Source organism: Amphiura filiformis, unplaced genomic scaffold, assembly GCF_039555335.1.
Source record: "Amphiura filiformis unplaced genomic scaffold, Afil_fr2py scaffold_80, whole genome shotgun sequence".
Lineage (NCBI taxonomy): Eukaryota > Metazoa > Echinodermata > Ophiuroidea > Amphilepidida > Amphiuridae > Amphiura > Amphiura filiformis.
The window spans coordinates 36,017-60,580 of NW_027305544.1; the positions used below are offsets into that span (position 1 = coordinate 36,017).

Genomic DNA, 24,564 nt, shown 5'->3' on the forward strand with positions numbered 1-24,564 from the left:
ATTATTACTTGTTTTGAATCTATAAATATGTTAAACAAACTATAAAGACTGCTTACACATTGTTCTCATGTATGAAAATGAAATGATGTTGGTACTGAGGCCCCTGTATTCCTATATATTTAGTAAACATATAGCGGTCAGGTTTGGTGTCAAGACAATATATCTATTGATGTCTAAACTCATAAAGAAATGATGTTCTTAAAGTGTTAATGTATAACGGATTACCTTTACACAATCTTAAAATGTTTATACTGAAGCAAAGCACTTAATTTACCCCTGACATCAGAAATGGCTTGTTGATATAGCGCAACTGAATATTGTGTGATCTAGCAGCACGGGCTGCATCAACTTTATTTTCTGATAAGTGGTTGATGTGATGAGCTGGTACAGAACTAAAGTTCTCTTCACCATACCACTTGACTATTACTTGATACTGTTTCAGTTTTCTTAGGATAGAACTTCTCAGATGTTCAGGTACATCAGTTGGGGAAATGACTTTAGCTGGATACCAGAAGCAACCATGCTTTGCCCATATACTACATCTCCCGGTGTGAAAGATTCTTCATCATCGGTGGTCGTATTTATCATCAGATCATCCCTTTATAATTAAATATTTGAGGGCACAACATGAAAGGCATTGACTGCTCTTCCTGGAATAACTTTTATGGGTGTGACCTTTGGGTTTAAGGGGTTGATACATCAGAAAAATGGTGTGAACCTCAAAATGGGGCAAAATCTGAGTCGTAAAAAAATTATTTTGAAAAAAAGTATACATGGCATCATTCCACAAATCTAATCGATTGTGGGGATTGGTAGAGTGCACAATCGATCAACTTTTCAGAGCTGTACCTCCATAAGTTTTTCCGAAATAATTGTTTTTACAATTTGCCATATTTTTTTCACGCTTAGGGGTAGGGGTAACATTTTTGCAATTTTCTTCAATTTTTCTTTTTTGAAGGAAGTTAAAATTATTACCAGTGTGTGGCAAATTGAAATATCATTAAAATGAGGGGTTAATGAGGTCTCTGGCCCCTTTAGATCAAATTTTATGGCGAAACTAAGATACAAATCTCTCGAAAATGACCTTTTTTGGGCTTCGTTTTTCACTTTCAAGTTCAACTTTATCCGGGTATGGTATACAAAGTAAGCAATGAAATCAATTAAAAGCATTTTTATTTGAACAAATAAACCATCAGGTAATACAAAATAACAGAGAAAGACAACATTTATCTATATAGTAGAAAATATTAGGTATTAAAAATTAATGGTGTATTTTTTTTCACCTAAAACTGGTCATTTTCAGTAAAAAATGGCCATAAATCCATGTTTAACCCCAAAACGACTTAAGATACAGTATTCTAAGTTAGAAAAATTGAAAATTCAGACATTTTTACCTTAGAAATACTATATATGCTCATTTTTAGAAGTATTCTTCACACCTAAATATTTTTTTTCACACATTTGGCAGTGACACCGTCCTAAACCTCGAACCCTGTCTTAACATCCATAGCCTACACTCTGCTATGGAAGACAATCTTCAACACAGGGAGTGTGAATTTCAAATTTGGGTTACCTGAATGGGTACCTCCATTTTGAATCTGTGTGGAAGCTTAAGGTGGGTGTATGGGTTTTAACTGGCATAGCCCACTTGGATAACCCATGCTAAGCTTCTGTCGCAATCAACAATAATTACATGATCACCTATTGCAAGAAGAATGAAGTATACTGTGCCAATAAAGTACCTTACACTTGGAAAAATAATCACAATTTCAAAACTGAACAATATTGGGGTAAATTTGTTTTTTAATAGATGCACTATCTAATCCTGCACATTATGACACCACATTGAATCCAATGTGACCTCAAGAAGTAAAGTTACAAGCAATTGAATAGACAAAGGTCCAGTTTTAAAAGTGACAAACTGACCTATACAAGGCGCAAAAAGATTCCAACAAGGGCAACAAAGAGACAACACAGTTTCTTCAATGAAGCATTATTTAAAGCAGTTTTTATTTCAGTTTTTACTTTTTACTCTGTACTTTTCATAACTTTCATTTTATTTGTCAGTTCTTTTGTTTCAGTTTTCTTTTGTTCCTTTTAAAGCCAAACGCATAAATTAGCCATTCACCACTCTGAAACCAGATATCTAGTCTGTGGACTTTTGAATAGGCCAGTTTGTCACTTTTAAAACTGGACCTTTGTCTAATCAAATGCTTGTAACTGTGCCTCTTGAAGTCACATTGTATTCAACGTGGTGTCATAATGTGCAGGATTAGATAGTGCATCTATTAAAAAAACAAATTTACGCCAATATTGTTCAGCTTGGAAATTATGATTATTTTTCCAAGTGTAAGGATACTTTATTGGCGCAGTATATATAGAAGTTACATAATTTTACAGTAATTTATGAGACATGTATTATAATGCTAAAACTCTATTTTGTTCCCTGCATTACTTTATTTACAAATGATACAAATTTAATTCAGCAACACAGGATTATCATTATTTACAAGAATATTTTATAAAAACAAATTTAGGTAAAATTTAAATCTAGGTAAAGTGAAAAGAAATAAAATGGGCATTAAGCCATCAACTATGTGAACATTTATATAGGCTTACAGCATTATTTATCAATTTTATTGAGCAGGAAAATTTACAAATTTAAGCGTTGCCGTACAATTTCCTCAGCATTTTTAGAGTGTTTTATTAAAAAGGCGCCCCATGAATAGGTGCCAAAAATCGCTTGCCCCCCCTCTCGACTTGCTTGCCCACCCTTTCGGCTTGCCAAACATTTCTTGCCCCCCCCCCTCGATTTTACCCTCCCCCAGGGCTCATGATTATTGCACAGCCCCTTATTTGTGTCTGTGTGTATGTCACGATTAATGGTAACATATACACACTGCTCTCCCAGCAAACACACATTTTACAGGTTTAAATGTCAGATTATATAAAGGGTATAAAAATGTTTTAATAAGATTCATAAAATATTTTTTTTAAAAGGTGATACAAAACATTCTAACAGAATGTATTTAACTGTTGACAAAATATTGTGCAAAACTGTTTGCCCAAAATATTCTACAATAATGTTTTAAAACAACATATTCATGACTTTATATAACCCGACATTATTACATTTGTTATTAAAAGTTTTAAATAGACGTTTTAAGAGATTTTTGTGTTTGCTGGGTCTATTCTCAGGCAAAAATACCCCAGGTGTCACTCCGACACAGAGGTGCTACTCACTCGCGTCCAAGAACCTGTAGGTATATAGACAATATTAATAACATGAATTTATTTCAAATTCAAGTTCTACTACAGAAAAGTAAGAACAGCCATACACACATTTTCCCAATACACAAACAATAAATAAGGCAGATTCATCACCAGTCAGTTTCTATACTCTCAAAGTATCCAGCAAAATAATAAACCCTAAGGTGACGAAAAAGAAAACCCTGTTCTACGGGCCCGACCAACCGAGATTTTACCAAAATTGGAAAAGTATTTTTTTTTGTACAAATGAATGCCGACCCAAATTTCAGGAACAATTTTTTGTTGGTATTTCCCCAAATTGCAAAACTTTGACAGATTCTGGTGATTTTTGGGGTCATTTGCAAAAACAAAAATAATAAGTAAACAAAAATAATAAGACCCAACTGACCGACTCTACTTGAAAGGTCCATCCGTTCATAGAACAGGGTTTTTATTGTCTCCTAATCATTTATGCTAGATAGGTTGTGTTCAGGTTACATCTGCGATGTCTTCTCAAAAGCATTACTTTCAGCGGCGGCAGAAGCATTCAAATTTAGGGGGTGAGCATGTTTTGTGCCAATTTTTGGTCTAAAAAGAATATGCGCAAGACAATTATTGCTGTATTTTTTCTTCTACTCGAATTAAAGAGGGATGTGACGGGCATTCTCATGGAAAAATTTGAATGTGTCCTCCCGCACACCCCGGGCACCCCAACTCTTTTGAAACTGGCAACGACGACACCTATGAAACTGTCCCTTTTTGAAACTTGTTTCCGGATGCGAATGGTTAACAAATTACTCTGTGAGCGACTTCTCAGGGAAAATATCGCCTTGGGCTCTACTTGAGGTCTATTTCTGATTCGGTTGAGGCGCTACTACCAGTGTCATTGTTGCTGGAAATGGCGGAAGCAGATTCTGCCGAGAGAAAATAAATAATGAAATTGGTTAATTTTTTTCAAACCTGATTTGTTTGCGTATTTGTAATGTTTACACATATTCCAACTTGCACCTAAATGGAATCGGCCAAATGTGTTGTATTGTAGGTCAACAGAGCAAAGTTGGACATATTATCATAATTTAAAGATTATGATAATATGTCCTCCCATAGAACTGTGTGTTAAATGTCCAAAATAACCAGTGGGGTTTCTTTCACATTACCTTGTTATGATGCAATTTTATCAGTTTAATTATTGCTTGACGGCGAAACTGATAAAATTGCATCGTAAACTACTTCATCAACACCAATATCAGCAGTAGATAACTACTTCATCAACGCCAATATCAGCAGTAGATAAACTTACTTCATCAACACCGAAATCAGCAGTATAGATAAACTACTTCATCATCATCAGCGCCAATATCAGCAGTAGATAAACTACTTCATCAACACCAATATCTAGGTATGCCAGGTGAATTCAAATTTGCCATCAAACTGCATCATTTTATATATCAAATTAAAGCCCTTGAGTAAAGAAAGCCAAAACTGAAAACCTTGTCATAGCACTTTCCATAGCAAAGTTACATCTTGTCAAAGATTGACTTTCAATCATCAAAAAGATTCTGCTAGCAAAATTCCCAAAAACAGCATTTCGGTGGTGTTTCTAGATCTTAGTCTCATGATGATAGCAGCTTTTTTATCAGCAGTAGATAAACTTCTTCATCAATACCAATATCAGCTGTAGATGACTACTTCATCAACACCAATATCAGCAGTCGATAAACTACTTCATCAACACCAATATCAGCAGAAGATAAAAGTACTTCATCAACATCAATATCAGCAGAAGATAAAACTACTGCATCAAAACCAATATCAGCAGTAGATGACTACTTCATCAACACCAATATCAGCGGAAGATAAAACTACTTCATCAACAACAATATCAGCAGTAGATAAACTACTTCATTAATACCAATATCAGCAGTAGATTAACTAGATTATACTTCTTCAACACCAATATCAGCAGTAGATAAACTACTTCATCAATACCAATATCAGCAGTAGATAAACTACTTCATCAATACCAACATCAGCAGTAGATGACTACTTCATCAGCGCCAATATCAGCAGTAGATAAACTATTTCATCAACACCAATATCTAGGTATGCCAGGTGAATTCAAATTTGCCATCAAACTGCATAATTTTTATCAAATTAAAGCCCTTGAGTAAAGAAAGCCAAAACTGAAAACCTTATTGTCATAGCACTTTTCGTAGCAAAGTTACATCTTGTCAAAGATTGACTTTCATCAAAAAGATTCAGCTAGCAAAATTCCCCAAAACAGCATTTCGGTGGTGTTTCTAGATCTTAGTCTCATGATGATAGCAGCTTTTTTTTTAATGGAACTGCTATCAAAATCCCTCTAAAATGTCATGTGCGATTGTCTTATCACCATAAAAAATCATATATCTGGGTGAAGTATAGAAAACATATTTATGTAAGTTTCCTTGACCAGCCTGTTCTTTTAAATTTCTATGTAAAATATGTATTGTGTTCTAGGCGAATTTGGTTGACGAGCAAATGTGTTAATTAAGGAGTTATGTAAGCTATCCACCAGTGGAGCTTCTGCGACCCCTACGCAGAACTTCCGATAGTGGATTATCTGCGCACGGTGGACGCAAGGAATCCACAGTCGGATTTTCTGCGCACGTGCACTGAAAATCCCCTCCGTATATAGTTACGGTGGAGTAATTCTGCGCACGGTCGCAGGGAATCCACTGACGGATTTTCGGCGCATGTGCGCTGAAAATCCCCTCCGTATATAGTTACGGTGGAGTAATTCTGCGCACGGTCGCAGGGAATCCACTGACGGATTTTCGGTGAATATTATTTAGGGCCTATAGGTTTAGAGTCAGTTTATGTTTAAAAACCTTGTTTAAAAAAATAACTTAGAAAGTAAGAAATATTATATATATTTTTAGAGTCAGAACGGTGGAGTATTTCTGCGCATGGTCGCAGGGAATCCACCGTAAGTCGGACTTTCGGCGCACGTGCGCAGAAACTCCCCTCCGTATATAGCTCCGGTGGAGTAATTCAGCGCACGGTCGCAGAGAATCCACTGACGGATTTTCAGCGCACGATTTAATCATCTCATGAATTGTTATGATTTAACATTATTAAATGGTAGAAAGTAAAAATATTATTTTAGGGCCTATATATGTTTTATCACTTATTAAACATTCTAGGGTAGGCAAATATTAAATCATATTAAGAATTCAAGAAAAACGTGAGCCGAAAATCCGTCAGTGGATTCCCTGCGACCGTGCGCAGAAATACTCCACCGGCGCCTATATACAGAGGGAGGTTCAGCGCACGTGCGCCGAAAATCCGACTGTGGATTCCCTGCGACCGTGCGCAGAAATACTCCACCGGCGCCTATATACGGAGGGGAGTTTCTGCGCACATGCGCCGAAAATCCGTCAGTGGATTCCCTGCGACCGTGCGCAGAAATACTCCACCGGCGCCTATATACGGAGGGGAGTTTCAGCGCACGTGCGCCGAAAAATCCGACTGTGGATTCCCTGCGACCGTGCGCAGAAATACTCCACCGGCGCCTATGTACGGAAGGGAGTTTCAGCGCACGTGCGCCGAAAATCCGCCAGTGGATTCCCTGCGACCGTGCGCAGAAATACTCCACCGGCGCCTATATACGGAGGGGAGTTTTAGCGCACGTGCGCCGAAAATCCGACTGTGGATTCCCTGCGTCCACCGTGCGCAGTTAATCCACTAACGGAAGTTCTGCGTAGGGGTCGCAGAAGCTCCACTGGTGGATCATGTACATACATGAATTAAGGTTTGCCTGGCATACCTACAATATCAGCAGTAGATGACTACGTCATCAACACCAATATCAGCAGTAGATGACTACCTTATCAACACCAATATCAGCAGTAGATGACTACTTCATCAACACCAATATCAGCAGTAGATAAACTACCTCATCAACACCAATATCTGCAGTAGATGACAACCTCATCAACACTAATAACACCCGTAGAAAAACTACTTCATCAACACCACCAATATCAGCAGTAGATAAACTACTTCATCAACACCAATATCAGTAAGGCCTAAAAAAATTGTTTGATTTTCGTAACATAAAAAAAAATTTAGGGTAAAGGTAGGTAGGAATTTTTTTATTTTTTTTATTTATTTTTTTACTTTTGAAGCTGTAATTTTTTTTTTTTTTTGCAAAAATAAATAAAAAAAGTTAGGGTCGGGCCTACGCCAATCAAATAATTTTTTTAGGCCTAATAGTAGGGATGCCCACTGTCCATACAGTTTCCACTAGAACGATTTTTCATTTACTGTGTGCGTGCACTCACACACGTATTGTCTATGGAGAAACTGTTCGATACAAGAAATCCCAGGCCTGTTAAATGGCTTACATACTTGTTTTTGATCCAAATGTAGGCCTATATCAGGGTGTTTCAAGAAATTCCTGATTCCACCGGAAAACATTAACCAAACTTTTTCCTGATTGGTCAGTAAATAGAGAGGACCTTCCTCCATGCAGAGATCAACTTTTTTTAATGAAAAATTTAATGAGATGAGAACTACAACAGGTTGAAGTGACACCATTCCGTGCATCACGTGTTCAAACGCAATTATTTCCGAATTTGGAGTGAATCAGACAAGCAAACTTACATAGTCATAAAATTTAACTATTTTTGAAGACAAAATGTACAGGATGTTAAGAAATTTAAGAATGTTTAAGCCTACCGCGGCCCATCTCAAATCATGCACTTCTCACTACCATGTCCATTTCATATGCTATCCATCATGGCCCCGGGATCATGGCTTCCATGCACACACAGTGTATTGCTCAATGTATTAAAGATAACCTTTGAGTTGGAGCTAATTTCTCAAAATTGGTAGTGATTAATATTACCAAACTTATGCCATGATGAAATATAATAATTTTTGAAGATAAAATGTGCTGACCGTAAAAGATTGAACAATGTTTAAGACTACCGCCATTCATTTGAAATAATGCACTTATTGTTCATCTCCTCTATGGAGATATTTTCCATGGCGGCCATCTATGATCATGCTTGCGGTTTCACCAAACAAACCATGGGTTTTGAGGTCTTATATTTTTTGTTGTATGTCAACAAAATCGATTAAATTTTCAGGATGATCTTATTTTCATGTTGTTATAAGCAAATATAATGTTCCAGATAACGCTAGTTAATAAATAGGCCTACATTAAGAAAAAGTACCTTAAAATTGCACTTTCTGTTAGTAATCCTTTTTGGACTTTAACTTTTTAACATGTTCTAGCAGCCCTATATAAAACCGTAACACTCAAAAGGCCATATCTCTGGAATGAAACGTCCGATTAAGATTATTTAAACGCCAAAATGTTTCTTTCATCAATTCCCAGCCAATAAGTTAGGTCTGAATCAATTTAAAAGTACTTCAATTTTTAGTGGACATGCCTACTAATAGATAAACTACTTCATCAACACTAATCAGTCCAAGAGAGCGCCAAATATGGATCAGGAGTATTACATAATAATACCCTGCTATGACAATAGCTGCACTAGGTTAATCGTATAATCTCCTTATGTGGTTAGCATGGCTGGGCCAGGAAATCCACAAGGTCAGCCAATGTATGTACCGGTACATGTATTCGGTACATGTATTCGGTACATGTGCCATATCTTTTACAATGGGTGATAAATTTCTGGTTTGTTTTATTTCAAAACGCAACAGTCGATATTCTAAAGCTTGGTCCAAATCCAAGAGAAGAACCAACTCTAGTAATTTATGTGGTTTCAAATTATATCGGCCGTTGCCTTTTTGATAGAAATGGTGTTTGTTGATGTGCACAGTTTCCCATTAGATCATAACATGCTGTTGTACATCCAAGGTCAAAGGTCTTTTAATCCATATTTGGCGTTGTTCTGGGACTGCTAATATCAGCAGTAGATTAACTAAACACAGCCAAATTTAAAAGTCACCTCACTAGTTCCATCCCCATTTAATCATAGTCTGATGAGTTTATGGCAAAATAATTTATATAAAATTTTTCTATACACTTTCCTTTGAAGGTTGATACCAAATTTGATATCAAAAGTTTAATTATCGTGAGCATTATCGTGAGGAACCGCTGTTTGGAAATTTGTGCGATTTAAAAAATGACAAATTACGAAATGAACACGCAAAAGCCAATGCATGGTATCAGCTTATTATGTGGCCCGAAGCAACCCGTACAGGAATCATTGTACACTTGCCTGCGCACAATTGAAAGAGCGGCGTATTTGATTCGCATTTTGACATGCATGGGTAAACCTTTAATGAAAATGAAATTAGACCTCAGATGCGTGTAGATGTGTAAACCTGCCAGCCTATTCAAGCGATGTAATTCTTGGCACTCACGCTAGCTCCGCTTCGTGATACAACTCCCTATGTCATTTTTAAAATGGCACAAATTTCCAAGCAACGGTTCCTATATGCTCAAGATGATTAAACTTTTGATATCAAATTTGGTATCAACCTTCGAAGGAAAGTGAATAGAAAATTATTATATAAATTATTTTGCAATAAACTCATCAGGCTCTGATTAAATGGGGATGGACCTATAGTGGCGACTTTTTAATTTGGCTGTGTTTACTTCCATCAACACCGATATAACATAGATAAACTACTTCATCAACACTAATATCAGCTGCAGATGACTGCTTCATCAACACCAATATCGGCAGTAGATAAACTACTTCATAAACAACAATATCAGTAGTAGATTAATAACTTCATCAACACCAATATCAGCAGTAGATAAACTACTTCATCAACACCAATATCAGTAGTAGATAATTACTTCATCAACACCAATATCAGCAGCAGATAAACTATTTCATCAACACTAATATCAGTAATAGATGACTAATTCGTCAACACCACCAATATCAGCAGTCAATAAACTACCGTAAAACCCCGTCTACAAGCATATATAGTGTTATTTTTTATAAAAGCTTAATTAATTCGAAGCAAGCGTTTATATACCAATACAATAGATCGGTCTTAAAATAATACTTTGTATATGCTTGGATCCGTAATTTTTTATTTGCTCAAACTCCATAATGGCGACTGGATTAATGTAGCTTTCATCTTAAGCACACTATATGCTTGTAGACGGGGTTTTACGGTATTTCATCAACACCAATATCAGCAGTAGATGAACTACTACATCAACACCAATATCAGCAGTAGATAAACTACTTCATCAACGCCAATATCAGCATTAGATGACTACTTCATCAACACCAATTTAAGCAGTTAATAAACACTTGTCAAACACTCTGTTTCTTAACTGTAACTCCTAATTACCTTTTGGAAGTCGAGCGATGACACCATCAATAGTGGGACGATCGTGGCGGTCTATCTTCCAACAGAGGGGAAGCAAGTCCTCCATATATATCGGAAAAGTATATCTAATAGGTTGGCCCCATATACGAGCTCCTCTGACATCCTGGTGGGCTGTTGGCATCTCTTGGGTTGTGATTTCCCATATCAAAACACCGAAGGCATAGATATCAGATGCCGTAGAGAATTTGGATGACATGAGTAACTCTGGGGCCATCCAAGCTTCAGTACCTTTGCGGGAAGAAGTGCCTGATAAATGAAAATGACAATAAGGAAACAAAAAAATGATAAAGCCGTAAACAAATGAGGAAAGGAAATAGACAAAGAAGGAAAAATGATAAGGCTAAACATGGCAGAAAGGAAGTGGTAGTATTGAATGATCGATGTGATCGATTAAATGACGGAGCGAGTGACTGAATAATCGATTGATGTACTGATGAAAATGGGTTATTATGAATAAATTAAGTGTATCGCTTACCAGTAGTGTGGTCTGTTTCTTCTGCGATTCCAAAATCACACAATTTCACCAAATCCCCAGCAAACAGCAGGCAATTATCAGCTTTGATATCACGGTGAACAACAGGCTTCGAGGTACCATCTGCATCGGGTAATCCGTCGTGCAGATATTTGATAGCTGATGCGCATTCCATTATCCACTTTTCCTGGAGTGCCTCACTGACATCACCTCTATTTCTGTTTAGACGTGCCCGGAGTGATTCATCAGCTAATTCGGTAACTATCACAGAAATCATGCCTTCTTGAACGTAATCAATAAAGCTTACAATGTGTGGGTGTTGCGCTGTCTTCAAGATATGGATCTCCTTCGCGTTCATTATGCGCAGAATCTTAGCAGCAGCTATTGTGTGACCCTTGTACACCCTCTGTTTGAACGTGATGCGGAAAACTGTGCCAAATTTACCACTTCCAATTGGAGGATTGTGAGTTATCATATCAGAATACTTCAAGTGATTGGTACTTTGATAACTTGTCTCGGTTTGGCCAGTTGCAATCTGCAGACAAAAACACATGAAAAAGCTAAACAAATACTTGTTAGGCGTAAATAAGAATAGACTCCATCATGTTTGTGTATATTGATTGCTCATAGAGACCCTGGTTGGTAACAAATGGAACGTAGCAAAAATGTACCTTGATCCCTGAGTTTGAAAATATTTTCAATATTGTGCAAAGAATTTTCACCTTAATTGAAAATGTTTAAATCAGTGTTTAAAACCGAGTTTGTTTGGAACAAATGTCTTAACTAGAAATTTTGTAGTTCGCAGCGTAAAGAGTCCAAAATTTGATTTTTTTTTATGGGAATGTCATCAAGATCTATAACGCAAAAAACATGTCTGGCGACTTGTTCCTGGTTTTGTTCGAGCTGGTCACATTTGCACCATTTAAAGAGACGATACTTCATGGTTTTTGAATGTTTTAATTTTACTAAAGTTAAGTCAACCAATCCACAGGGCCTAACCTTTATTGAGACACACTGTATAGCACTAAATCAATTTACAGAAAGAATTGTTGCATTACCCTGTCAAGATGGGCTATGATGTCATTTCCTTCTTCCTGAGTGAAATGCTGGAGCTCTTCAAGACAATGAATGAAATTTTTCATGTCTTGAAAATATCTGTGTACAGTTTCATAATCCATGGCCATGTTGCTTTGGACTGGTAAATGAGTCAGTTTAGTCCCAATTTCGGATACCTGTCAAAATAAATACATCAAGAATTTTTAAGACCATGCGGTGACTATAATACATATACAATTATATTTTGCCCTAAACTTGGGCTTCCCCCCCCCCCCCCCCACCAGTTGCTCCCACCAGAAACAAGTCAACGAAAACCCACTATTTGGGGCAAGAAATACAGAATGGTCTCATTCCCCCCCAATTCACTTTATCCCCATTGACCCCCCCATTGACCCCCTGAAAAATCTTGCTGCACCCTCGCACAAGCATATGTACTGAATACTTCTAGGGCCCACTCACAGTGCCCCCTTTTCAATGTACAACTAAATTCTGTCCAATTCAATTCAATTCAAAGTAGTTTATTCACATGTGCTTTCCATCTTACATAGTAACAAGGCACATGGTAACAATATTATATACGAGGGGGTATCCAAAAGTTTTTGACATCACCCAGAAGCGAAGGAGCTATATCGATGACATTTTGTCAGTGTAATTACTGGTCCTTCTGTACATTATGGTCCAAAAATGGTCTCATAAGTATGTTTACTTTTTATACAGGTGGCGCTAGATGGGCAGTGGGCGCATAACCTGTAAAATGGTGAAAATTGAGGCACGCAGCGTGATTAAGTTCCTGCATTTGAAGGGTTAGGCCTACAATGCTCAGAAAATCTATGATGAAATGAAAGCTATCTACGGTGATGATTGTCCATCATATGGCACTGTTGCTTTTTGAAAAAGGAATTTCCAAACTGGCCACATGTCCCTCACAGATGAGCCAAGAAGTGGACGTCCATCACTTTCATGTGAAGAAATTCAAGAAAGTGGAGGATCTTATCATGAAAAGGTTATGCGCCTACTGCCCATATAGCGCCACCTGTAAAGAAAGTAAACATACTTATGAGACTATTTTGGACCATAATGTACATAAGGACCAGTAATTACACTGACACTGGTTGATGAAGAGTATTTTGAGGATTCCATTTTGGGCAAGAGAAAAGAGGTCGAAACTGAAATCGGTGGGGATTCGGCATTTAAATTGAAAGAGTTGGAAATTCAATTAGAAATAAAGAAAATAGAAATGGACCAAAAAGAAAAACTGGAAATGATCAAGTTAGAGAATGACAAACAGAAAATGGCTATAGAAGAAAACGCGCGCCAAGAAAAGATGGCGCTTGAACAAAAGGAAAAGATAGCAAAATTGGAACTTGAAAAACAAAAATTGGAAATGGAAGAAAAGGAAAAATTAGCAAAACTAGAAATGGAAGAAAAGGATAGGCAAGCAAAGCTCAATTTGGAAGCACATTTGAAAGAAAGAGAAATTGAGGAAAAGTACAAGTTTGAGCAAGAGAAATTTGCAAAGCTAGGTGACAAATACTCATCAAGTTTCTCCTCAAAGTCAGGGATTGATGTTACAAAGTAAAGCTTGTGCCTAAATTCAAAGAGAAAGATGTTGACGAGTATTTCCAACATTTTGAAAAGGTGGCTACAAATTTGAAATGGCCTCCAGAGCATTGGACCCTACTGTTACAAAGTAGTTTTGTGGGGATGGCCAGGGAAACTTACTCAGCTCTACCAATAGAGAAGTGTAACAGTTATGAAGAAGTCAAACAGGCAGTCCTTAAGGCCTATGAACTGGTGCCTGAAGCATACAGACAAAAGTTCAGAGATTCAAGAAAGCAAGCAGATCAAACCCATGTAGAATTTGCTAGAGTAAAGGAACAAATGTTTGACAGGTGGCTTGGTTCAAAAGAAGTCAAAGATGATTTCGGCCAACTTAAGCAATTGGTTCTTATAGAAGAGTTCAAAAAATGTGTCCACGCTGACATTAAAACCCACTTGGATGAAAGCGCTAGCAAAAATTAAAACGCTAAGTGACGCGACGACTATGGCTTAACTCACAAATTGAATGCGAGTAGATTTACTCATAACAGAAGTTATTCAAACAGGTTCAGCCATAACCAACCTAGAGCAAATCAGGGTGGTACACAAGAAGGGAGATCTCAGTCTAATCACAGATCCTGGTCTAATTCACAGCATAGTGCTGGTGGTAGAGGGACCCCATGGAGTTCAGGTACCAGACCAACAGGTGGGACTGAATTTAAATCCCAATTATTTTGCAATTGTTCTGTAAGAAACCAGGACATACAGTGACCACGTGTCGGACCTTAAAAGCCAAACAAGATGCACAAAAACAGCAGCAAACTGCTAGTAATACTGTAGGATGTGCAGTGTCACTTGAGTCAAAGAAACAAGTCAGTCAAATTAAAAAACAAGAATTCCCACAAAAGGGAGGTGACACAGACAAGGTGTGTGAGGAATTTGAACCATTTTTGTTAGAGGGAGTAGTATCACTTGGTGACAATGGTAGTCCAAAGCCCATCAAGATTGTGCGAGATACGTGTTGTGCACGGTCTATGATTCTGGAAGGAACTTTGCCCTTTAATGAGGATAGTTCAGCTGGTAATGCTTTGATCCAGGGTATTGGGATGGAAATACTTAATGTACCTCTCCATAAAGTTAACTTGACATCTGACTTTGTTTCTGGTCCTGTAACCATAGGAGTTAGATATGAATTGCCAGTCAAAGGAGTGTCCATGTTGCTAGGAAATGACTTGGCAGGGGGAAGGTTTTTCCTGACCCAATAGTTACAGATAAGCCCTGTTTACAGGATGACAATAGTGAGGAAAAGGAGATATTTCCTGCATGTGCAGTGACACGGGCAATGAGTAAGAAGGCCTCATTAGAAACAATTGAGGACAACCAAATTGATGACTTAGGCTACAATTTGGAAGACACATTTGTGTCAAAGTTGAATGAGAAAGAAGATAAACTTCCTTCTCTTGGGGATAAAAATACCCCTCAAAATGACACAGCCTCTGAGCATGAACAAATTGTGGAAACCATGAAAGACCCACACACTTAAAACTACGGGGTCAAAAAATGACCCAAACGGGGTCATTTTTGACCCCAGCATAGTTATCAACTAAACACCATACCACTAACGGGGTCATTTTGACCCCATTGGTCGGGGTCATTGCAATGACTACGCATTTGGGTCAAATAGTAACCCCATTGGGGTCAAAATATTACCACATTTCGGGGTCAAATGAAATGACCCTTCAAAAGGGTTGCCTTATTGGGTTACTTAATGACCTCATTTCGGGGTCAAATGAAATGACCCATTTGAAAGGGTTGTTTTATAGGGTTACTCAATAACCACATTTAGGGGTTGTTTGGATTTTTTAGTAGGCCTATGGTCATGCTGGTCCCACCAGGACATAAGTGTGTTTCTGCACAGAGAAAGCATTACATAAACAGCAAACTGCAAAATGCATCTGTGTATCACACTCACACACAGCATGATGCAGTCATGTCTACAGTAGAATTCATCTCGACCTTTGCAGGACTTAACCCCATTAAAAGCTATTAAACCAAGATAACACTCATTGAAACAGCTCAACTGATTAAATCGGATCTTCTCTGGTTGTGCACAAGTGACTGTTTTCATGTGCGATATCGCAATAAAGCTGGTATTCATAGCTTCAGTTGGTAACCGATTATAAAGGAAACGAAAGGAAACAATGTTATGTGTGGCTTTGTTCACGAAATCAGACAATGTCGTGCTTTTTGTAAACCAGCATTCTTGAAAATGAGCAACATAATGATTTTTGACTTAACACGGTTTAGAAATAATTTCTTCATATTTTTGGTGTTATCTGTCGTTTACATGTCCTTCCTAAAACACAAAAGTACGACCCTCTCCAAACACCTAAATTAGCTAAAAATTTAGGACATGTTACAAAACTTTATTTTCTAGAACCTATTTAGAATAATTTAAATGTAGCTTTTACCGGTTTTTTGTGGCATCCTTCAGAAGTGAGCGGTCCGATACCAATATTTTCGGTCAAATCTCCATTCAAATAACACGGGGAGTTGGCTAGCTATGCCTTGCCCTCACTCATATTTTACAAAAGTATACGACCATTTCTGAACATCTAACCTAGCTGTAATTTTAGGTCATGTTAGAGAAATATATTTGCTAGAAGTTTTGGAGAATAAATAAAATATTGGCTGGTTATTTTTCACACAGTGATGTTAACTAGGCAAGTGTCCATTCTCCCAACATACATCATTTGTAGGGGTCACGCGTCAATGGTGAGAGCACTGTGTATTATGTATAGGAAAACGGACAGTAACTGCAGTATGGTCAGTCATCGCCTATGACAGTTCACGTATTATAAGCTTACATGATATAAGCTTATAACAACTGCAGCCAAGACACCAGCCACGACAGCATGAAATTGGAATGAATCTGCGTGCATAGACAAGGGTCTATGCATCCTTGCAGTCTCACTTTTCAACTAACTTTTCATATTCCACATCATGCAGACAAGCACACACGACAATCCGCTGAGCTGCACAATCAGAACAAATATGGCGCTGATGTTACCACGTGAGCCGATGCACACCGTGTGTGCAAATAGTTCCGAAATGCAAGTCATTATAAAGTTGACAAATTGGGTAACTTTAAAAAAAAAATTAGTTTTATTTATTAATCAACAAACTATAATTGCAGCTCATGTTTAAACTCATTTATGAATTGAGATTTTCAAAGCGGAAGATTGAAACTGATATCAATGCGCGACGGTATCGGCAAAATGACCACTAAGTTTTTGACCACGTTCGTCGTGGCTAAAATGACCTCGTGAATGTGGTCAAATTAAAACAGTACAACCCCCTTGAAGGGTCAAAACAACCCCAAACGTGGTCCATTCAAAATGACCACGGAAAATATAACCCCGTAGTTTTTAGTGTGCATTAAGTCATGACAAGCTGATTCTGGAGCAACAAAATGCCCCAGAACTCAAAGAGATTAATCAAAGGGCATTGACCCTAGAAGAAGCAGAACAAAATTCTGTCTGTTTTTACAAACAAGATGATGTGCTAATGAGAAAATGGCGCCCACCTGATGTACCTGCCGATGAAGAGTGGAAGGTAGTGCATCAAATTGTGGTACCAAAAGTATACCACACTGAAGTTATTAACATAGCACATGATAGTCCCATGGCAGGGCATTTGGGTGTTAAGAAAACTCATGAAAGAATTCTGAGACATTTCTGGTGGCCCACTCTCAGAAAAGATGTTTCTGAATATTGCAAAACATGTCACATATGCCAAGTAGTAGGGAAGCCAAATCAGAAAGCCAATTCCAGCCTTTGATGAACCATTTAGTAGGGTTATTATTGATTGTGTAGGCCCCCTACCAAAGACTAAGTCAGGTAATCAATACCTTCTGACAATTATGTGCGCGTCAACACGTTTTCCTGAAGCCATACCCTTGAGAAATATTAAAGCAGTGACTATAGTGAAAGCTTTAACTAAGTTCTTCATATTTGTGGGGCTCCCCAAGTCCATACAGTCAGACCAAGGATCAAACTTAACTTCTGGAGTATTTCAACAGGTCATGTATCAATTAGGTATAGAACAGTATACCTCAAGTGCTTACCATCCAGAATCACAAGGTGCACTAGAAAGGTTCCACCAAACTTTGAAAAACATGATCAGGACATACTGTTTGGAATTTCAGAGGGACTGGGATGAGGGAGTACACTTGTTATTGTTTGCTGCTAGGGAAGCTGTTCAGGAAACTTTAGGATTTAGTCCTTTTGAGTTAGTGTTTGGACACACAGTGCGCGGGCCCTTAAAGTTGTTGAAAGAAAAGTGGCTCAATGAGAAATCAGATATCAATTTATTGGATTATGTCTCCAATTTTAAGCATAGGCTTAACAGAGCAACTGATATCACCAAAGAAAACTTGAAACAGGGTCAGGCCAAAATGAAACAATGGTATGATCAACATGCCAGAGAAAGAGTGTTCAAACCAGGTGACAAAGTTCTAGTATTGTTTCCAATTCCAGGACACCCATTGCAAGCCAGATATCATGGCCCATGTGAGGTAGAGTCAAAAGTGGGTGAAGTAGATTATATTATCAAGACTCCTGGTAGACGCAAGAGCAGGCAGTTATGCCACATAAATATGCTCAAAGAGTATGTTGAAAGAAGTGACAGATGTGCTTACTAATTTGGACTCAAAGTTAGGTCATCTTTCTCAAGATCAACAAAGTCAAATTGCAAATTTGATTCACAAATTTGACAATATATTTCCTGATACGCCAAGTAGAACAAATGCTGCATTTCATGATGTAGATGTTGGTGATACAAAACCAATCAAGCAGCATCCTTACAGTGTCAATCCATTGAAAATGGAACATCTCAAAAATGAGATCAATTAGATGCTAGACAATGATATCATAGAACCAAGTAGTAGTGAGTGGAGTTCACCATGCATTCTTGTTCCCAAGCCTGATGGTTCATACCGATTGGTCGCAGACACGAGAGCTGCAAATGTTCATTCAAAGACAGACTCGTACCCAATTCCAAGAATTGATGATTGCATAGACAAAATTGGGAATGCAAAATTTGTTAGCAAATTTGATCTTTTGAAAGGGTACTGGCAGGTTCCACTCACAGACCGTGCCAAAGATATATCTGCTTTTTGTACACCATTTGGTCTTTACCAATACAAACTCATGCCATTCGGTTTGAAAAACGCACCAGCAACATTTCAGAGAATGGTAAATCAAATTGTTGCAGACATAGAGGGATGTGAAGCGTATGTAGATGATTTGATTGTTTACAGTCAAACTTGGGAACAACACATGGAACAACTCCATCAATTGTTTAAGAAGCTGTCAGAAGTACAGTTGACAGTCAATCTGGTAAAAAGTGAGTTTTGCCATGCCACAGTCACATACTTGGGGTATGTTGTAGGTCAAGGTCAGGTGAAACCTATCAAAGCCAAAGTAGTAAAATCGTGCACTTAGTCCTCTTTGAAAATCAAGAAATTCATTATTTTTAAAGCTTTTTTTTTTTAAACTAAAAGGCGAAAATAAAACTCAAAATTTGTATTTGATCATAAGTTCTGATTTTTTCTCAAATTTTGGACACAAAAATAATAAAAGAGAAGAATAATAGTTTGTAGCAGTGACTTTATTTGTCTACTATTCCAACATTTGCTACATTGATACTTTTTGCACAAAATGCTTGTCCAAAATCCTGTACTGACATATAAAAAAATAAAATTAAAACAAAAATACAATAAAAACAAAATTCTTGCAAGCTTCGAGACAAAGGATTTAATTAAGATGGCCTTAGAAAGTAGTTTTTTTGTATTATTTGACTCAAGAGCAACTTGAAATAGCAGGATAAATAAGACTATTTGTTATAAAACAATCAAAAAGTTATTAGGGGTCAAAATTTGATGATATTTCCTTCAAAAGACAACATCAGTCATTATTTTCAGTTTAATACATAAAAAGTCACATGTAGCGTATATCTTAACATTTGTTATGTTATTTACTTGTGTAAATAGTACCAAAATCCAAATGAAATTTGGAGCATTGAAATATTCATAACATTAATGCTCAAAACTGATTATTTGTCCTTGAAAAAAGTTGTCCCTTTGTTAATTTGTCTAATTTGGACCTTTTTGGACACTTTTACAGGGACTTTTTAGAGGGGTGTGGCCATGCACCCCCAGCAACCACCCACCCCACATACCCCATGACCTTTACCGTATTGTGATCTGTGAGTATTGCTCAAGCAGGTTATGAGCACGAGTATTAGGCTCATGAAAGTCAATTCCGAGTTTATCGTCCCTTTTTTTTCCAGGTTGGTGAGGTGACTTTTTCATTTTTCATTTTTCATTATTTTCATCAGATTGACCTAAAATGCGTGTTGATTTAAAGCCACACTCATACATGTTATTTATAAACATGTTTTTATATGGGTAGGGACTAGAAAAGTTAGAAGAGGGCATGGTTTTGCTTCCAAGTTATGAATGTATGTTTTACAAACAAAAATATATGTTTCCAATTGCTAAAACTGGTGAAAACACTGATACTTTAAAAATAATGAATTATTTTGGCATTTTTGAAAATTTGACGCGGGTGTTTTTGGTTACCAAAAAGTGACGCGGGCGGGGGACGATAAACTCGGAATCGACTTTCACGCGCCTTATGATATTCAAAAGGAACATGAACAGGATGTAACTTCCCAGGTTCGTTTACTGTATTATTACCTTACGAATTGTCTGGTATGGATCCGGATAATGTTGTGTTGCTTGGTTATTATGATGATACTCCCCAAATCCTAGCATTATCTTGATGATGCTTGCCGTGTCATAGTCTGAAATCTGTGTTGGTCTTCGGCCAGGCGGTAAAGTCAATGCAAATCCACTACATACTTCAGTTGCACTACCATGTAGTAATGAAGAGTTGATGTTTCTCCAAGTAATAAAGGGTGGCTTAGGATAGTAGACACGTTCTAAAGCCCTTCCCCACTCGTAACACCCTGCGCATGATGATGCATTTGGTTTGGGCTTTCCTTTTATGGTTGAACACACTTCTGGTTGGCTGCATGGCTGCGTGTTACTGTTAGATTGTGTCTGGGATGAATGCCAAGCATTGATAACTTTATCAATACTAGGAATGGCCTTGTCACAGACAAGTTGAAGGGCCTGAAGAACTTTGATGTAATTTACTTGTGAATAACTGGTAGCCATTTCCAGATCAGCTCATCATCTAAATAAATAAAAAAGTATGTAAACAGATGGACTGTATGAACTGTGGTTCTTGCACCATCGCTGGACTATGGGGCTTAGGCAGTATAGCAGTATCACCGTGGGTGGGGTGAGGGAGGGGTAGGCATGAGCATTAGGGTAGTACAACAGGTCATACCTAGTATTTTTTTCTCATGTTGAATTAAATAAAGTATATCAACATATAGATTCCTATTCAAGGTATGGATGACGTAGGCCTATACAGTGGCGTAACTCCTATGGGCTCTGGGGGGGCGAACCCCCGGGCACCCGGGCTAAGGGGCACCCATCAGACCTGGATACCCTTTCAACACGATAATACTTTGTTATAGGAAAGAAGTGGAAACCTTAACCCACCATGCATAAAATTATACTCTTCATTTGGGTGCCCACTTCAACACAAAATTTTCGCGCGCTTCGCGCGTATTGCACATAAATTGTCATTTGGAAGACCAAACCTCAACTTGATTATAGCAAGTTTGAATGCACATTTTTGCGCGCCCACACCACTGGTATTGTGTATTCTTTCCTCTGAAAACAGAAATTCGGGCAGCGCGGTACGGTGACTGGACTTTCGCGATTCGTCTTTCTTGCACCATGTGAGATAGTGATCATATTCTGAGCTGAGCATAGTCTGGTAACTAAGAAAATATGTCCTACACCAGTGGCGTAGCGACGGGGGACAGAGAAGGGCACGTGCCCTGGGCGCCACCCTTAGGGGCGCGCCAAATTAACCAATTCAGCATTGATTCTGCAGCCTCTCCAGCGATGAAAGTCAAACTTTTTACGCGCTTCGCGCGCATTTCAGCACAAGATCATTTGAAAGATTAATTTAAGACGATATTCAACTTCATTATGACCAAAATTAATGCGTGATTGGCCATATTTGCGCAAATTTTTGCGCGCTCCGCGCGCTCTTGTTTCAAGAATTGGGGAGGGCGTCATTATGTATCCTTAGCCCTGGGCGCCACAACCACTAGCTACGCCTGTCCTACACATCGGACTATGCACACCAATAGTCAGGGGCACCTGATCTACTTTCGCCCCAGGCACCCTGGCCCAAAGTTACGCCACTGGGCCTATAGGGTGTGATGGCGAAAAACTTTTTTTTTTAATCGACTTGGAACTCTCTGGGAATTTTACGGGCGAAGTTCGCTATTCCGAAGGTTCACTATTCCGAAAAATAAAAAAGTTCTCTATTGCAAATGTTCTCTATTCCGAAAACAGAAAAGGTTCTCCATGATTCCGAGTATGAAAAAGGGTTCTCTATTCCGAATATGAAAAAATGGGTTCTCCATTCCGAAATCTAAAAAAAGTTCTTTATTCCGAAATAAGTCACCGTGTTTTCTATTCCGAATATGAATAAAGCCTGGGTTCTCTATTCCGAATATAAAAAAAAAAGGTTCTCCATTCCGAAATCTAAATGAGTCACCGTGATCTCTATTCCGAATTATAAAAGAGGTTCTTTTTTCCGAATCTGTCAGGGAATCCACCTAAGGGAATCTGTTGTTGAATCATGTTGCGCCCTCTAGCAAAGTCCTTTGGGTTTGATTTGGCGCATCGATTTTACACACAACATGAATGAACGACAACAATGGATTGTTTCAATGGAGAATGAACTGTGCAAACAATGCCACAATGAAATAAAATATGAAATATAAATGTTTCTGCATATCTGAAATATTTATAAAACATTTTCAAGATGGTTTTCTGTGATTTCTCAACCAATCTAAAACCACACATTTAACATTATTATAACATTCTAAAAACAGCAAATGTTGTGAAAATGTTTTATTTTTGCTATGCTATCAGCTATCTTCATTAGATAGCAATGATTTCACAGAACAATATGCTATCTTCATTTGATAGCACTGACTTTACATAGCCATCACCTATCTTCAGTAGATAGCAATTACTTCACATAGCCATCATATAACTTCAGTAAATGAATATGACTTGATTGACTTTACATAGCCATCAACTTCACACGTCACGAGCATACCCAAGGTCATAGACGATTGATTTGGGTGCTTTTTGGGCGCCTTAAAAAAGACCAAAATTATATTGATTTTTTTAATTTTTCAGCTTTACTGGCCATCAAAAAAATCGGAAAAAAATGTTTTTAGTATCCTGACATCATAAGCTTTCCATTGATATATAACTTTATTTTCAATAAGGTTCACCTTTAACAGATAACAATGACTTCATATGGCCATTTCTAAATTGGCAAATATAGATATTGGCAAATTGATATAGGGCCCTAACCCTGACCCTAATTTTAACCCTTAACAGTAACACTGAGCCCTAACTATAAATCTTAACCCTAAGTCCCAAACGAAAACCCTAATCATGCTAATCCCTAACCTCAAGCAGTTGCCTTACCCATAGGCTCTGAAAACCCTAACCCGAATCCCCTAACACTAGGGACTGTCCCTAACCCTAACCATAACCCTAACTAACACGGTGTGTGGGCACTATATTTAGCAGTTCAGCATATAGGGGGCGAAATTTCAGGGAGGCATAATAGTGTCCTGTTTTAGTAGATTACGTGGTGGGTGGGCACTACGTTAGCAGTTCAGCATGTAGGGGGCGAAATGGTATAGGGAGGCGAAATGTCCTGTTTCCCTTTAGTAGATAGCAATAACTTCACAGAGCCATCAGCTAACCCCAGTATATATAGCATTAACTTTACATGGCCATTAGCTATATTCAGTAGATAGCAATGACTTCACATAGATATCAGCTATCTTCACCAAATTGCAATGACTTCACAGACAGGGGCGTAACCAGACCTGACCTTCCGGGGGGGGGGGCAAGATTGAAAAATTTCCCAATTTTTGACCAAAAGTATTATTTATGTGCGCATCGCGTGCGGCTTGCCGCGAAGTGATAAACGGGTGGGGTCCAGGGGTTCTCCTTCCCCTTTTTTCTTCCCTCTTTTTCTCTCCTTCCCCCCTTTTCCCCTTCCCAATTTTTTGCTCTTCTTCCCAGTTTTTGTGTCCGGGGGTAGATCTTCTTCTCTCTTTCTTTCCCTTTTCTCTTCTCCCTTCCTCTTTTCTCTTCTCCCTTCCCTTTTTCTTCCCTCTTTTTCCCCTTTTTCTTTTCTCCTTCCCTTTTTCTTCCCTCTTTTCACTCCTTCCCCCTTTTCCCTTCCCAATTTTTTGCTCTTCTTCCCAGTTTTTTGTGTCCGGGGGCAGCTTGCCCCCCCCACTGGTTACGCCACTGTTCACAGAGCTATCAGCTATCTTCAGTAAATAGAAATGACTTCACATAGCCACCAGGGCTGATATTCATAAAACCACGCTAGGCCTAGTTGACAGCTAAAATTGACTTTAGCAAGCTGCTAAGCCTAGCTGATTGCTAATTCTTATTCATAAAACCCAGTTAGAGTTAGCAACATTCTAAAATTTTGCCAAAACTTAGAGTTGATCTGGGGCAGCGCTAAGTCACTAGTTGACAACTAGTCAGTCTTCATATTTATTCTTTATTTATTTATTTATTTATTTATTCTTTATTTATTATTTATTTATTCTTTATTTATTCTTCATATTTATTCATTCTTCATATTTATCGCTAAGAAATAGAGCTTCAACTT

At 38.0% G+C, this 24,564-nt stretch overlaps 1 protein-coding gene across 1 annotated transcript in view; it reads right to left on the bottom strand.

Annotated features, from left to right (window-relative positions):
- Positions 1 to 3,340: 3,340 nt before the first annotated feature.
- Positions 3,341 to 24,564, bottom strand: part of LOC140144783 (uncharacterized) — a 39,043-nt gene continuing 17,819 nt past the window's right edge. The window contains exons 2-6 of the mRNA XM_072166589.1: positions 20,451 to 20,952; positions 12,154 to 12,327; positions 11,099 to 11,630; positions 10,585 to 10,869; positions 3,341 to 4,163 (exon numbers count right to left, since the gene is read on the bottom strand). Of these exons, the coding sequence (XP_072022690.1) occupies positions 4,087 to 4,163; positions 10,585 to 10,869; positions 11,099 to 11,630; positions 12,154 to 12,327; positions 20,451 to 20,933 (1,551 nt within the window). The 5' untranslated portion in view covers positions 20,934 to 20,952 and the 3' untranslated portion in view covers positions 3,341 to 4,086. The remainder of the gene's footprint in view (positions 4,164 to 10,584; positions 10,870 to 11,098; positions 11,631 to 12,153; positions 12,328 to 20,450; positions 20,953 to 24,564) is intronic.